At 37.5% G+C, this 14,250-nt stretch overlaps 1 protein-coding gene across 1 annotated transcript; it reads right to left on the bottom strand.

Moving 5' to 3' along the window:
• Nucleotides 1-5,839: 5,839 nt before the first annotated feature.
• LOC133534166 (uncharacterized) lies at nucleotides 5,840-12,083 on the bottom strand. The gene is made up of 3 exons (XM_061873263.1): nucleotides 11,629-12,083; nucleotides 11,463-11,511; nucleotides 5,840-8,528 (listed from the first exon to the last, which is right to left on the bottom strand). The coding sequence occupies exon 3, from the start codon at nucleotides 8,410-8,412 to the stop codon at nucleotides 5,926-5,928; it is 2,487 nt and encodes an 828-aa protein (XP_061729247.1). The 5' UTR covers nucleotides 8,413-8,528; nucleotides 11,463-11,511; nucleotides 11,629-12,083; the 3' UTR covers nucleotides 5,840-5,925.
• Nucleotides 12,084-14,250: the final 2,167 nt, after the last annotated feature.

The following is a 14,250-nucleotide window of genomic DNA, read 5'->3' as shown; positions in this document are numbered from 1 at the left end:
ATTCTTTGTGGCAATATAGATCACCCGGATTTAGGGGAGGGCAACCGGGGCTACTGTAATTCGGTAAATTTACCATTTTATTTGGAAAAAATTTGGGGCCAGGGGGCCTCTACACCTTTATTGTCCGAGGCCTCCAGACCTCTAAATCCGGCATTGATATAGATTAAGTGAAGGTGAAATTAGGTAATTTACGATATCCTCGTTTGAGACTCGATCCAAAAATGTTTTACGATTATTATGGAATGACCGCAACAAAATTTGACTTCTTATTGGATTTGCTAAGACGAACACTTCAAAAACAGAACACAAAATTAATGTGGGTAATAATTCAAATGAACAAATACAAACGCATCAGTAGCTACTTCGGCCGTCATCGGCTCTGTTCGGCCGTCGTCAGCTATGTTCGGCCGTCGAAGACGTTGAACGGCTTCCGCCAGCTCTGACCGGTCCTTATCGTAGGTACTCGGCCGTGATCGGAGCCGTTCAACTCTTTCCGGCACCGTACGGCGGTATAAGGAGATTTATGAATGCGAACGTGTGCGGTAGGCTGCAAACAGCGTCGTACGAATGCGAACAGCTTTATGGCAAAACGCCGTTTTCCCGTCGAAAGACGTCGTTTCGCGTGGGCCGAGCCGATTTTCGACTTATTCGCTCTTATTGCGTTGACATAAAGCTTTTTCCGTACGCGATTTGCCGAAACGGCGTCGACTAGTTTGGGGAGACCCTTACTCCTATTCTGATCATATTTTGTCTGACAAAAATGACCTTGATTATATGTACTTACCGCTACCGTTACACCAATAGAATAAGAAACGACTGACACGGCTGCGGTCTCTGTTCTGTTTGCTTGCATCTCTATCTTCGCTTGAAGCCTTACAGCGACAGTGGCGCTTAGTATATAAGATACGAATAATACCGTAACATATCACCAATTAATAAGTATAAAATGTGAATTTATCTGACTTGCACTATAAATACGGAACTGTAATCATAATACTGTGTACTTTATTATATGGATTTACTAATTCTGGTGTTTTTGTTATCCTTTTTTTAGGTTCCGTACCGAAAAGGTACAAAAGGAATCCCTATGGTGCTACTCAGTCCGCCCGTCTGTATTGTAAGACATGATTTACTGAGTTATTTGAACTTAACAGATTAAACATTAAAGGTACTAAATCGTGGTGTAATAATAGTACATTACGATACAAGTGCGAAAAATAGGAAATTCGAAACGAGTGGCGATAAATTAAAACACGACCGAAGGGAGTGTTTTAAATCGAAACGAGTTGCGAATTACCTATTCGCACATGTATCGTACAACGTTTTACAGTACATATGGCCCTTTAAATGTTCGACACAGTAACGTAATATGCTACTTCTCGCACTAGTGCTATAAAGTAGCCCCATATGTACTGTAAAAATAATTGTACCTTAGCGTTTTTTCTTAAAAATTAAATCGATAACTTGAAAAATTATAACGCCTGCAAAATTGTAATAGCAAGCAAAATATAAAATGAGTAAAACTGGGAAAGCACAAATAAAATGACTCATATTATAATTGAATATGAAGGTACAAAAAAGGTACAAAAATTTGGCTTTTATAGAATTTATCAATAACCACGGGAACATAGCGTAATAAAGTACACCCGCCATTCTGACTGTCAGGATGGCGGGTGACCTGTTTTTTGATGATAACTTTACGTACCGTGAGGTACAATTTTTTTTAAACGAGGTACTAAATAGTACAAATTAGGTACAAAAATATGGTATGGTTTTCATTTAATTTTATTTAGGTACACCCGCGATTCTGACTCTCACAGTATTTTTAATATTATCATTATACAGGGTGTAACATAAATAGTAGCCCTTTAAGTGGACGACCCCGTGCGAAATCGCCTTTTCATACAAACGTAGTCCTCATTTTCCTCTCTGGATATTGACATTGAAAATATTTGTGTATATGAACCACAGCTATGCCCCTTCGTTTGATTTTTTTCGAATTTTTAATTATTATAAAAGTTAGGAGCATTCAAAAATTTGTATGAAAACTGTTTTTCGCTCCTAATTTTCACAATAATCAAAAAATCGAAAAAAAGTCAAACGTAGGGCTATGGTTAATATACATGTAATTATGTAAAAATATTTTTCATAATGTCAATATACAGAGAGGAAAATGGGGAGTGCGTTTGTATGGAGAAGCGGCCGTCCCCTTTCGTCTCATGATCTGATTGGAAAAAGACGCGAAAATATTTTTTATACACCAAATTTTTTTATGGGCAGGTCGTTCTAGTCTGCCAATCATTCATACGAAGTTATTGGCGCCGAATTTTCCCCACTAAGTATATTTATTACACCTGTACGCACACTGTACAAATTATGCTACATAAACAACTAAACCTACCTCAATTTTTTTTTTATCCGTTTGTGTTTATTATTATTTCAGTTTTTTTGAAATTCGACATTTAGAAACCTTATACATCTTTAAGTAATAAATAATAATAATACTTTAGTTTGCACTAATATTTCAGTTAATTGTATTTTATAATTGTTGATGTGCTTGTTTTTGCTTGTACGTAAATTCCATGTTGACGTGTAAAAGTGCCCTTCTGGCCTACTTATTTGCTGAAAAAATGACGAAGTAAAATTTGTTCAATGAATTTGGGTGTCAGTTTTTGACGTCGATTAGAAACCATTTTAACTAAATTACCTTTCCACATTGACGGAAGTTACGGGAAAGTAATGTAGGTATTTAAAATGTTACAAGCAATTATTGTTTACTTTTATCTTTAGTTGTATTTTTATGACACATCATGAATGCATTTTATTGTCATGTTATATGTATACTGAGGTGTATTTTTTTATATTAAGGTCGCAGAACGTTTATTAATGTGAAGAATTATATCCTGTAGTAAATGTGTAATAATGAAAAAAATATATTGATTATTTACATGTATTGATTTTTCTGCCAAACATATGCTTTGCTATGCTGCATATGGTTGCACTGCACTGCACGTTCAGAACGATCACTATGATAAAACAACGCAACCTAATCGTGTTTGGGTTTGTTAGGCTAGTCTCGATGAGTTAATACTCATTTTCGTTGTCTGTTGAAAGAAAAGTTTAGTTAGTTCTTTTAGGAAAGAAAAATATTTCTTAAATACGACGATTGGTCATGGGCGTAGGCAGATACAGGCAGGGGGGCAACTAAAGTAAAAAAAAATACGTCAATTCAAGACGTTAAAAGAACCACAGGTCGTCATAATAACGTCCCATTACGGTTATATCGCAACGTAACAACGTTATTATTGCTGGGTTTCCAAAAGCTAGTCTAGTCACCGAGCATCTCCTGAAAGAAAGTACACAGACAGTACCAGTAGGCAGTGCTTATAATAAACCTGTCGCCTATCGAATCTATTAAATTAAAAAAAAAAATCTAACTTAAAACTTAACTATTCGATGAAAGAGAAACGCTTGCACGATCTATCTCGACGCCAGCGCCATCTAACGAACGGTTTGCATACTAATGTATAATACATGCCATGAAACTGAAATAGGGACCGTGCGCATTGGAGGATCTGCCATCTTGTGGCCTGAATCGGAACAATAAACATGTACATTCACACGTCACGTGTTTTCTTGTGCATAGTAGGTTCTGCCATCTTGTGGGCTACATCGGAACAGTAAACATCACATTTACGCATCGAGCCAAAAATCTGACGGCTCCTGTGCTGCCTCCTACAGTTCATGCACGCTCCCTATACTAAGTCAGACCTAATTATGACTGGTCCTAATATGACGTCAACATGACGGCCATATACGAGACTTAATGACTGACCGTAATATGACGTTAATATGACGCCCATAAAAGAGACGAGAAAATTAAAAAAACCAAGTTTTGAGAACTAAATTGTGTTACATATCGATTAACGGTAGCGTTACCTTAGTTTCCAAAATAAAACCTACACTCGTATTGAATTAAAGCCTGACCAGTAATATATGATCACGCGCCATATTGCGGAATTTCATTGGAACTAATTGTTTCATACTAAACTGAACTGTCACCCTATACATGAGAATAACAGCGCCCTCTTGACAATGATTATATATTTCTGGTCAGGCTTTATCTGTTTTAAGGTTGAACGAAAGTTAGGGCTTATTAGATCCACATAGTCGAAATTTCGTTATCTGCCTTACTCCCTCGTTTCTGCATATTCTAGCGATAGAGAGGCAGATAAAGAATTATAGTTTTTCCCGGTAAGGCCTCAGATATCGGCCTCGATAACACTTGGAAGGGTTGTGGTCCGATGGCCGGGCAAAGTTTTATGTTTTAAGGAATATTACAACATTGTTAATAATACATATTTGAAATGTAAAAAAAAACTTGTCTCGAGTTGACATAAATATTCCATAAATCAGAAAACAGACCGGCCATCGGATCACGACTCTTGCAAGAGTCATCAGGCCGATCCTGTTCGCAAGTGCCCGGCGGCGATCATGCATATGGATGTAATAAGCCCTTAATGCGTACGCGTTTTAACCGTGGTCTCACTGCTTTGATTTTACCCACCAGCCACCTGTATTTTTTTCCCATTGTCCTACCGTTCTTAATAGTATCCGCCAATGATCGGTCTAGGGGTAATTTAGTTTTACCATGGGCCCACCGCACTAAATGCTTTTTTGATGTACTTCTTGCTATCTTACGTAATTACAATCTGTCCCCCTTAACTATTTATTGTTTTCGTGATTACCTATTTGGAAGGCGCCAGCGGGTCACGGTCAAGGATACTGTTTCCTCGTGGTGTGAACTGATCGCGGGTGTCCCTCAAGGCGGGTACTTTTTTCCTTATTCATTGACGGGATCACGAAATCGCCTGTTTCTTCGTACCACCTTTATACAGATGACCTGCAAATTTACTCGGCGGCTGGTATAGATAATTTAGTACCCCTAATAACCCAAATTAATTGTGTCTTGGACTCTATCCGCGACTGGGCATCATCTTTTGGCCTCATGGTTAACGCGAAAAAGTCGCTGGCAATAGCTTATAGATTTTTATTTCAATCGTTTCTTTTACAAAAACATTTCCTTCACCACTTTAACGCGGGGCTCCTATTTCTGGGCGGTATGCCCTTCGGGCATCTGATCTGAAGTTACCTAACGAATCTAACCTGCCTATTTATTGATTTAGCGTGACTACCGTGAAAACATTAATTACACTTGGGGAAGAAAGAGACTTGGATTTACACGTGTAATAAAACGTAGTACCTGCTATGAATGAAATAAGCCAATGCTCGTTACTTAATTTTGCTAATAAATTTAGCACGTAGTAGGGTGGGACCATGGTAAAAAAAAATACCCGTAGATACTGGCGAACACTGTTTAGAACGGTAGGACAACGGGTAAAAAAAAACACCCGTGGACCCACCAGGGGGACATGTTGGTGGGACCGGGGTAATACACCAATTCACCGAGTAAGGGCCGCCCCATGGATATGTACAGTCAGCGTCAAATACTTTGTAGCAACCAAAGTAGCCAAATAGTTCGGTACACCATATATTTAGTATGGTGTACCGAACTATTTGGCCACTTTGACTGCTACAAAGTATTTGACGCTGACTGTACAAGCCGTACTAGGGTCTTTTTCTTGCCTACCTCTAGACAGCGCTATGGAAAACGGCGTTCGTGCTTGGTTTGTGCCAACATTACGTCATGATGTCATATTTCGCGTCTCTACATAACAGGTTAGATGTCTGGCTTAAATAAAAAGGTCCTTGCTACAAATAGCAAAAACATCCGAAAGTAAGTTTCTAGGTATATGTACGAAAATAAAACATAGTCGGATTACAATGCTTTTTTTTTTACATTTTACTTGAAAGAAAGTACAACATTATTAATATGACAAAATTACTTAATTATTAAAGAAGTATTTAATAAAGCATCTTGTAAAATTCAACACTACATTCGCACTCTGATCCAATGTTAAGTCCCTGCCGCTTTGTCATACGCTCAGGGTCGATAGTTTGGTAATATTGCATACCAGGATATGCTGATTGTTGTTGGGGTTTTTGGACGTCACCGCTATCTACAGGTAGTTGAACGCCTGTGTCGATTTGTTGTTTAGCTCCTTTTTTAGATTTGCGTGACACCTTAGCTGTTGTCGCCGTGCCTACTGGGGGCGTTACTCCGGAAGTTACTCCTGGAGTTTCGCCTTTCTGTTTCTTGCCGGCCTTTGGGCCTGAAGTTCCCTTTTCTTGGTATACAGTAACCCCTGCTGTTTTTTCAGGTGCTGATTTTGGCGACTGAGTTGCCGCATCCAAAGGAGAACCTGCTTTTTCTTCTGCAGCTGGTCGTTTGCAACAAATCTTTAATACACAATTTTTAAATTTCATAAAGTTAGTAAGCTCTACTGGGGGTGGAGGTGGATATTTTCGTTCATAGCACTCCTTTGGACTGCACACTTTAGGAGTACAAACACCGGGTTCGCATTCATATGGTTTTAAAGGTCGGGCCTTTTTCATTTCTTTCCCAGTTGCTTTGGTTTCTGTTTTTACTTCTTCTGTAGTATCTTTCTTTTTCTCAGTAACTTTTTTACCCTTTTCTTTCTTTCCTTTTTTTCCAGTTGACGTTTTTGCATCCACTGTAACTGTTTCGCCTTTTCCATCTTTCTCAGTCGATTTTTTGTCTTTTTTTGGAATATTAGTTTTACCTGACTGGCTGGCTGCATTAGAACCGAATGTTTTAGTTTCATCTTTGACGGATATGTCAGTGCCCATAACCCCGGGTTTAAGTTCTATATGCTTATCTTTCTTCCAAAATTGTAATGTTTTACAACATTTTATTAAAGATGTAACAATGCTAGATTTTTCTGGCTTTGGGGGAGGTTTTTCTTCGACACTCTCCTTATATTTTGAAATGCTTGATGAACCTTTTTCTTTAAGTATTTTTCCTTCTTTTTCTTTTTTTTTGCGTGTTTGTGATGCCTGACTGGAAGACACATCACTGTCACTTTGTTTCTTTTTGCTTCCATACTTTTGTTGAAGTCGTTTAAAACATTCACTTGGACTGCATTCGCCTGGTACACATACGCCGGAATCACATGGTCTATTTTTTAGTTTTTTATCATCTGTTGGAAATGATGTGGTACAAAGACATCGATGCAGCGATTTCTTACCTTCTTTACCTCGTTTCTTTTTGCCTGTCTCTGGTTCCGGGCTGGATACAGTACTCTCAGTACCGCTTTTTCCTTTATCAATAAATTCTACACTAAAACTAACACCTGACTCAATTTTGATCGTTCGTCGTTTGGATGATGCACTCGAGCTGTCATTTCCACCACTAACGGATCCGCTGCCAATACCTTGCGATTTCTGTTTAAATTGTTGTGATGTCCCCTTTTCTTTCACTTCGGTAGCCGCTTGCTCCATAACATTATACACGATTTGTATTTGCGCATACGGTCCCAAAACGCCTTTCAGATTGAAAAATGGGGATGGTTTGTGTGTCGAGAATGATGCGAAATTACTGAGGTTTTTATTTTTGGATATCAGATTTTTTGGTCTCTCACTATTTTGTTTAACGGATAAATCAAACCGATCAATAACATTTTTTTTTTTATATGAACGGATAGATGGCTGTGTAAAATTCTGCACCCAAGTGATTATTGAAGAAGGATTAGTTGTTTTTGAATTAGCGGAACTGTTTTGCTGTTCTTTTGATTTAGTTTTTTGTAGTAAACTGGATTGAACTAGATAAGGTCTAAAATAGGTGTTTGAATTTTTGCTTATTTTATTGAACTTTGAATATTCCATTAGAGGTGATAATCCCGTATTTGATATCGTTTTGAAATACATATTCTCTGGCATTGATGAATATGTTGACATGTTCACTAAACATGTTCCGGATGGACATAATTCATTGACAACGCTCCGGCCAGATACTAAAAGAAAGTTCTGGCTTAAGTTTCTTTCTGCTGTTTTAAATAGTAAGTTTGATGTCGAGTGTGCTAATATTTGTAAATATATCAGTAGCATTTTGTCCAATCCTTGTCCGTCCATCTTGTTTTGTGTGCTTTCTGTTTGGAATCTGTTCATGTCTCTTAAGTACATTATGATCCGATCCGATCCGATTAGTTTCATTTCGTACCATTGTTGGTCGTTTCCCTGTATCCAGGCTGTCCGTTTATACTGTACAAGACCTGGGTAGTTGCATTTTTTTGTATTGGTGAAATTTTCAGGAGACCATCTTATATTTCGCATTCCTGCAATGTGTTTAACGGTATTAACTGGAATTAAAGTTCTTAGTTCATTTTCTTTCCGTCTCGTTCCAGGAAACTCGTTGATATTTTTTTCGTAGCACAGTTCCGTATTGCATGTACAAACCCAACATCCGCCAAGGGTATCTCGCGCCGACAACATTTTGTTTGTACTACTCCTTTTAACAGAGACATCACATTTTCTTAAATATGGGAACTTTCTACTTGTACATGTTTAGACAGAAGAAATGTAACGCTACATCTCACGGCAAGGCTCACCTAGAAAAAAATTAACAAAACTAGTGATAGTTATTAAAAAATGCAAATAGTGTGGCTGTCGCAGTTTAGTTCATGCGAGAAACCAAGAATTAGGGATTGTACAGTCAGCTTCAAATACTTTGTAGCAGTCAAAATGGCTAAATAGTTCGGTACACCATACTAAATATATGCTTGCTACAAAGTATTTGACGCTGACTGTACTCCTACAAGAAGAAGCAAATTAATATAAAGAGGCCACCACACATACCTACGTGCTTCATGCTACTAATTTAGTATTACGGCATGATTTCAGTTGATGCAAACATACACAGTGGGCTGGTAAAACCCAACAGATTTTAAAGGTATAGAGACCGCATTTATATACTAAATAACCGGCCAAGAGCATGTCGGGCCACGCTCAGTGTAGGGTTCTGTAGTTACTCTTCCGTCACAATAAGCTAAACTGGAGCTTAAAGTATAGTAAATTGTTAACCAAGGGATGAAACGGTACCTTTCACCTGAGTTAAACAAATAGGCAAATTTGCATAATCAGCACCTAATTAAAATAAGTCTTTTTACTATGAAGGGAAAACTTTTTGCGATAACTCAAAAACAGCTAAACTGATAATGTCCGCTATAGTTTTCATTTAATGTCTTTCTTAAGCTCTACTTTCACGATTTTTTTCATATTTTTTGGACCTATGGTTCAAAAGTTAGAGGGGGGGGGGGGGCACATTTTTTTTTCCTTCGGAGCGATTATCTCCGAATATATTCACTTTATCAAAAAATGTTTCTTGAAAACCCCTATTAGTTTTGAAAGACCTTTCCAACGATACCCCACACTCTAGGGTTGAAGCGAAAAAAAAATTTCACCCCCACTTTACGTGTAGGGGAGGTGCCCTAAAAAAAATTAAATTTTTAGATTTTATTGTACGACTTTGTCGGCTTTATTGATTTATATATCCATGCCAAATTTCAGCTTTCTAGCACTAACGACCACGGAGCAAAGCCTCGGACAGACAGACAGACAGACAGACGGACATGGCGAAACTATAAGGGTTCCGTTTTATGCCATTTGGCTACGGAACCCTAAAAATCATACAAAGTTTTCGGAAATCGGTCTTGTTTTAGAGATAATGACAATTCTTGTGAAAATTTATTTTTGTAATAACTTACATTAACATACCTACTGACAAACGTTAAAGTTTCCAAGAAAACTTGCCATTTTTGCCTCTACTTATAAATAATAAAAACTTTACTTATTAGTTGTAATGTCGTATTTCTTTGCCGTGACCAGAAAATGCAAAAAAATAAAACAAACTCATATCACATTTTTTGCTCCTTATGACATCAGGAATGCGTGGTTAAAATCTGTCGGGTTTTACCAGCCCACGGTGTATATATGTTGACGAGAAAACATTTAAATACAAATTGTTGAGCTCTAGAAGTAGGTACAGTAGAGTCAGAATGAAAAAGATAGTGACCGCCAAAGTGTTTTTATGTTGTATGATATAGGAGGCAAACGAGCAGACAAAACGATTGATGGTAAGCGATTTCCGTCGCCCATAGACACCCGCAACACCAGAGGGGTTGTAAGTGTGTTTCCGGCCTTTGAGATGGGAGTAAGGGAGTACGCTCTTTTCTTGAAGGTTTGAAAGTCGTATGTGTCCCGAAATACCGCAGACGACAGGTAATTCCAGTTTAGCCGTGCGAGGCAAAAAGTGTCTGAAAAACGGCCCAGTTGAGGACTTCCAACTATCCGAGTGACGAAGATGGAAATGCTATCGCGTAGAGCGATGGCGGAAAGAAACTGCAGGGATTAATTCGAACAATTCCTTGGAGCACTCCCCGTTATAGATGCGATAGAAATGCCAAGGAGTCAAGCCGATCCGAATACGCTTGCCGCCGACAACGCGAGTCACTCTTCGTTGGATGTGGTCCAGAGGGAGAAGCTGGTATTGGCCTGCCCCTGGCCACAGATGAATGGTTATATTGAGGCACCATCTATTTGATTTTACTGAACATGAGTTGCTGTAATATAATATAGTGTAGGATACAACTCAGTAGTGCCGCTTTTACAGATAAAATCACGCCTACATTTGGTGACCTCGCACTCTTCTAAAATTCTTCTCAATGCGGCCAAGACGATAGATGATGACCACTTCTTCTTATAAACGTAGTCTCCATTTTCCTCCCTGGATATTTAGATACGGGAAAATATATTTCACAATTTTTCGTTTATGCGTTTAACTTTTTTTTGTTTTTTTATTGTTTAAGAGTAAGGAGCGTTAAATATACATACATACATATATCTTTTTAATAGCCCTCTACTACATATTATAATTAACAAAAACCGAAAGAATCAATCACATTGCGTAAACACATGTTTTATAATTTATAATCTTAATATCAAGAGAGGAAAATATAGAATACGTATTTGATAAAAACAATCTTAATATGTCCTTCTTCGGGCCTTAAACTATCTCCATACCAAATTTCATCTAAATCTGTTCAGCGTTTAAGCGTGAAGTGGTAACATATATTATTACATTGTACAGTCACGTCTGAAAATATCGATACCAAAGATGTGTCAAAAATATGTATACACTACCCTAATATATGGGCAATAAGTCGTGTATACATATTTTTGGCACTTTTTTCGTATCAATAGTTTTAGTCGTGACCTTACTTATGAGTGTATAAAACTACCATCGGTTATAATTCTACCACACAGCCCCGAGAAGATATAGGTGCAAGTAGAACTATTTTTTTCAAAATGTAAGTATACATCAAATCATCCAGTGCCAGTGCGTGCTATGCGCTACGAGCGTAGCCGATAAGATTCGCATTCCCGTATAGTAAAAACAGCGGCTGCGAACAAAGCACCCGACTATCGGATTACTAGCACAGAATGTGCTCAAATAGACGGGATAATGTCAAGATCAGAGTACGAACCTCGCCTTGTAGCTCACTGTAGAATGTCGCGTCAACTCATGCTCGAACACTAGAATGGAAAAACAGTACAATATGTTTCATTACATTACGTAGATCACGCTTCACGATCCATGACTGCTAACTGTTATGCAGCATATTTGTAAATAAGTATGAAATTTGATTTTACTGTAGATATGTAGTTTTCTATGTTTTCAATTACTTTTACTGCACCCTACAAACGGATTGGAGAAGCGGAGGAATAATGTTGTGACAGTAATTTTGAAATTATGAATGAAGTTAGTCAACGACATGTATGATAACTCTTGCTGGCTTTTTATTTATGCTCACAAATCTGTTTTTGTCTATGGCCACAATTAGACTGTAATTGGACTGTAGTCTGTAAAACCATTTCCGTCAGTAGAAAAATAACATAAAAAACCAGCATTTAAAAAAAATTTAGGCGTGAAGGATTATCGTTCCATACAACTATTATACATACAACATTAAAAAAGCGCAACTTTTCTACTGAGTAAGCTGTTTGACAAACTATATAATTTAAACACACCCAACTTGTCAGTAGAAAAAGGCGCGAAATTGAAATTTTCTATGGGACGATAACCTTTCACACCTACCTACATTTTTTTTATTTGTCGCCTTTTCCTACCTTCCTAAGAGCGTTTTCACATTGTCCGATTCGATATCGGATGTAGGACCGATATCCGACATCCGATAAAGTGCTTCCGATAGTGGCGTTTGCAAGTTTGGATTATACCAGATAAATTCTCAGGATTTAATGTCAATAGTAGACTTACTAAGCATAAAAAAATCAATTGCATAGCTCTCATACTTATTCTGCCGGTGAGTAAGGTTGCCAGGTCTCAACGTGGGCGGGGGCGGGTTTAGGGTCGGCAACGCGCATGTAACTCCTCTAGAGTTGCAGGCGTACATAGGCTACGGAGACTGCTTACCATCAGGCGGGCCGTATGCTTGTTTGCCACCGACGTAGTATAAAAAAAAACTTTCGATTTTATTTATATCTATAAAACCCCGATTTCGTCACTAACTCACTCACTCACTCACTGATGATCATCAAAACCCTTAGGGTACTTCTTTTAGTCCTAGGAAACTGAAATTTGATATGTAGGATAGTATTAGTACACAAACAAAAAATAATTTCAAAAACTTGAATTTTTTTGCCCCTAAAGGGGGTGAAAATGAAGATGGAATTTTGTATGGAGAATCAATAACTGCTAAATCGATTTATAGCACAATCGGACTAGGATCAACCTCGAAATCCCTGGAACAGTCATGAAATTTGGTATGTATATAAATTAAAGTCTCCTTTTTTATGACCACACCATTTGACATTTCCCTCGAGGAATCGCAGCCATCTTGGAAAATGTGTACCGTGCAGGAGAAATTCGCGTTTTACTCTAAATCAACATTCTCTATTAAAATATAGTGTAAGGCAACATTAAAGCTTATTAAATTCTACACAAAAAAGTCCTGGGTATCTTTGCAGAAAATATACATCTTGTTATAGAAAATACTTGCTGAATCTAAGTTAACGCTTATACACTTCTAGGGGACATTCTCTTAATAGGAAACTCGGAGGAATATGAATTCCAATTTTAACTATACATTTAGGTATATGTGATCTACCTCAATATTAACATTTTACTCGACTGCGACTTAACCAGAAAGAAGGGTTACGGGTTTAAGTACTGATGATTCAGTACACCCTAGTAGGGTTATGGGGAAAATGGGTTAAACTTTGTATGGGGAATCAGTTAAAAAAGCAGAATGTAGGTATAAAAGATGCCCCCAGATACGTATTTCAGGATTTTTAATAGTAAATCACCCCCAACCCTTTACATTAAAAATTCCATAAAAACATTTACGTGTAAAATGTTGCCAAGACAAAACCTTCGAATAATTTACCTAACTGCGCATGTAAAAGAAGGTAATGTTTGTACACTAAAGTGATTAAATATTTACTGTATTTATTACTTCTACAGCTACTTTTCTTTTATTTTGTTTTCTCTCATATTTCGTAGTTATACACACGCACATATTCATACATACATACTCACATATATACACACATACCCTCACATAAACACTTTCACTTACATACAACTTACTAAGACCTTTTTAACTGTTTTTGTGCTTAGTTTGATAGTTAGTCATATAATAAAAAAATCTTATTTAATTTAGCTTTAACAATAATGTATTCTGTTAAAATGAGAACCGCACCATTTCGATACTTCTCTGAGATTCCCACGTGACAGGCTGAGCCTAGTGTGGGGATCAATGTACTGCTGGTCTTGTAATGCCAAATTCTTGAAATAAATATTATTCTTATTCTTATTATTAATTTTTTGTTTAGGTTTTTTCTCCCTTGAACGTATTAAATATACTGCAAAACCCGTGTTATCGGCCATTAAACTAATGTAACAGATTCTCTTAATGGTAGGCAACATTGCACACACAATATATACAAAAGTTTACACTCTTATCGCTAAGTTATTAACAGGGAATGGTAGGATTGCTTAAAAACTTTTTGTGATTCTTGGGCATCGTCATCATACGAGCTGTATTTGATACCACTGCAGCGGCGGCATCATGGTTCCATTTTTATCACTTGTCACTATGCCCGTCACTTTCGCACTTACATACTTGTTAGAACGGGACAGGTATGGTGACAAATGATAAAGAGCCGACCATCTTAGCCTTACAGAATGGTATATCAAATAATGATGTTTAATCACGTCAAAGTAGGTGTCGAGACTGTCGCGTAAGCGGGTTA

This window comes from Cydia pomonella, chromosome 1 (genome assembly GCF_033807575.1).
Source record: "Cydia pomonella isolate Wapato2018A chromosome 1, ilCydPomo1, whole genome shotgun sequence".
Classification (NCBI taxonomy): Eukaryota; Metazoa; Arthropoda; class Insecta; order Lepidoptera; family Tortricidae; genus Cydia; species Cydia pomonella.
Note: the sequence above shows the minus strand (reverse complement) of the source record. Positions and strands in the feature narration are given on the sequence as shown.